We start from the raw sequence: 3,259 nt of genomic DNA, 5'->3' as shown, positions 1-3,259 counted from the left end.
AGAGCTCAAATGAAAATGCTCCAAAAACCAAAAGTGTAGAGAATAAAAAGTTCTACATTTCTTTAGGGTTCACCTTCAGAAGAGTTGAGGTTTCCAAGTTATTTTGAAAACCATACAACTAGTCAAATTTCTTTTAAAACCTATTTAAATTTTACATTTCAAACAACTCCCTGATTTGTTTTCACTCTTTAATAGTCACACCATCGAGCTCGCCGGTGGATCTTCGACGCGCTCCCCTACCTGGCGCGCCATCTGTCGATGTTTAACCGGCTGCCCACCGAGGGATATACCCAAGGTGGTAAGTTTTGGGTGAGGAATCGCCAAGATCGGGAACTCGAAGGTGCAAGGAACACAAGACTTAGACAGGTTCGGGCCGCACGGAGCGTAACACCCTACGTCCTGTATGGTGGTTTGTATTGCCTTTGGTGTAAGATGACCTAATGATCTTCTGTTTTGAGAGGGGTCCCTGACCTCCCTTATATACCCGAGAGGCCAGAGTTACAAAGATGCTAACCAACCTCCGCTGAGGGATCATACCAGAACATATCTCGAGTAGATCCCCTCCGTGTTGGTCAGCTCTATCTCCTATTTAAACGGGATAAACAAGAGATAAATAAAATGAATAAGAGATAAGACGAACTTAATCTCTTAGACCTCTTTAAACTACGTTATGTGCCCAGCCCGGTGACCCCGGGTCTGACAGAACTGTTATCTTATTATGATGTGAATGGTACCATCTTGGGGGAAGGACATACCACATGAAAGATGATGGTTACTTCAAGAGCATAAACATCACAGGCCGATGGTATAAGGATGATCCTTTCATTATGGCCACAGATGCTACACAAGTATTTTTCTTGGAAGATACAAAATTAGGGCCATGTTGGCGAGTGCTACAAGAATTTGGCCACCAACATATATTTGATGTCGAAGAGTCCGACACAAACCAACCAATCCATGAACAAGTACAAATGAGATCTCAAGAGGCATACCAAGAGGAACATATTTCATCTATAGATGGTGCAGTGAGAGACATTCCTCCAGATATAGATTTGTTGGACATGGATAATGAACCAGGCAGCCTATTAGTAGAGACCTCGTCGAGAGCATCCATCGACAAAAAACATATTGCTCAAGGTGATGAAGCAGACCGCGAAGATGAAGATGAAACCTACCTTGAGTACCATAGTCCAGAAGAAGGCAATACTTCAGGAGAAGACAATGATGTTGATTGACCTTTGCATTTCTAGACATATGTGAACCATGCATGAACTTTTCTGTTATTGAATTTGTTGTATTTCAATTATGCAACTACATTAGTATCTGAATTATGAGATTGTAAGACCTTATATGCAATGTTTCTGTTTTTAGTGTATACTTCATGTGTGATGCAAGTTACAGTAGTGTCCAGATTTCATTCACATGATGTGTGTGTGTATATATGGAGACTTGATGTGTCATGCCCAGAATCTGTCCTAAAATAGATTTTTGGGTTTTTATGACCCCAAGGCCATGTCATGGAATGTACATAATTTGTCACAAAATGTATTGGCCGGAAGTAACATACATTCTGCCAATATTTCATCACGCACAAGTTTGCTAAATACACTATTCCATTTCCTTCCTTTTCATTTCTTGCTTGCCTGAATGCAAGCCCATCCAATATTGGCACATAATGTTTCACACATGAATAAAATGCATTGCTTCAAAAAAGAACCAGTTTGCATTGCTTGACCATCGACCAGATTGCAATGCTTGAAAATGCACCACATTGTTCTTACATTACAAAAGCGAAGACCAACTGCAGCAGATTGCATTGTTCATACTACACTGCAACCATCACCTACAAAGACTTAAATACATTATGCAGTGAACTTGACTTCACTGCCTACCTGCAACATACATCAACACACAGCCAAGACCAACTACTAAAATAGACATCAAAAGGTTGAACTTGCACATTAGATTGTCCACCTTGGCCTCAATCTGTAGTTCACCAGCCCGCATATTCATGACCATTCTCCCAGATGATGCATCTGCTTCCTCTTCAGCTTCATCACCAATGTCCACTGCCAGGGGAAATTTGTGGATTGCGACAATGCCAACCTCCTCCAGCTTATCCAAATACTGCCTTTGGAAATTATAGAACCCGAAAAGCTTAGGAAACTACAACAATAACAAAACAATTTCATTAACCATAGCTGGGTAAACAGGGATGAAGAACTTCTCAGCTCAAATCATACAAGTGGATGCTCACTGAGTTCTGTGGACATTTGAAGAACACACGCAGGTAGTTCTTGCTCGTGTCCTTCCCTGACCGCCTCGCTATCACCCTCGCCATCCCACAGTCAGGGCATGGGATCAAGGGGAGTCCAGTCTCCTTACCAAGAGGATACGGCTGCAGCTCCCACATCGAGCTTGGCTCCAGATGGCGCTCAACCATCCAGGACGCTCCACTGCCCCTCGATTGACTAGCCGAGCTACCCCACTTGGACATGGCGCCGTCGTCGCCGTCACCGCCGGAGCAGTCTCCTGGGGAGAGGGGGAGCCGGCTCCGCCCAGAGGCAGCATTACGGTGGCCGTGCTCTACCACCCCGACCGACGCTCGCCCAGAGGCCACTCGCACGCCGAGCTCAGACCGCCCTGCTCTGCCTGCCCGCACGCACTGGCCTCACGCCCGGGTCCGCCCACCTGCACGCCCTAGCCCCACACCAGAGGCCACCTGCTCCGCCCGCCCGCACGTCCAGATCCGCCGCCCGCCCTGGCATCCCACCAAGATCCGCCACCCGCCGCGCTCCACCAGGCCACCCGCCAAGCTCGGCCTGCCCGCCCGCAATGCTACACCGACCCACCCACCGCTGGCAGCCGCGCTCGGTAGCCGCGGTCCGCTCACCCGGACGCTGCCCGCCCGCCGCCCGAACACCGCCCGCCGCTGTGTGGGACTAGGGAATTTTGGGGAACGATTCGAAATGGCCAAGTTCAACTTCTGTTCGGGGATCATGTTATAATTGACAAACAGTGACGTAGAAAAAAGGTCACAAAAAACCACTTCATGTCATCATTAAAACCATAATAGACGATCGGGATCCCTGGCATAAAAAATGAGGACTTTTGTCATAAAAAATCATAATTCTTGTAGTGAGCATGTGCTCGATGACCTCCCTCGGGATCCCTGGCATGTCGGATGGCTTACATGCAAAGATGTCCCAATTGTTGTGTATGAAGTCGGCAAGTTCACTTTCCTATTTGTTGGTTAGGC

The 3,259-nt window shown here is 46.9% G+C and overlaps 1 protein-coding gene across 1 annotated transcript; it reads left to right on the top strand.

The window, feature by feature from the left end:
- Window positions 1-2,495: 2,495 nt before the first annotated feature.
- On the top strand, window positions 2,496-3,008 carry LOC112880911 (vegetative cell wall protein gp1-like). The gene has a single exon (XM_025945640.1). The coding sequence runs from the start codon at window positions 2,496-2,498 to the stop codon at window positions 3,006-3,008; it is 513 nt and encodes a 170-aa protein (XP_025801425.1).
- Window positions 3,009-3,259: the final 251 nt, after the last annotated feature.

The sequence above is a fragment of the Panicum hallii genome, chromosome 2, assembly GCF_002211085.1.
Source record: "Panicum hallii strain FIL2 chromosome 2, PHallii_v3.1, whole genome shotgun sequence".
NCBI lineage: Eukaryota > Viridiplantae > Streptophyta > Magnoliopsida > Poales > Poaceae > Panicum > Panicum hallii.
The sequence above is the reverse complement of the archived record's forward strand: the minus strand, read 5'-3'. Positions and strand labels throughout refer to the sequence as shown.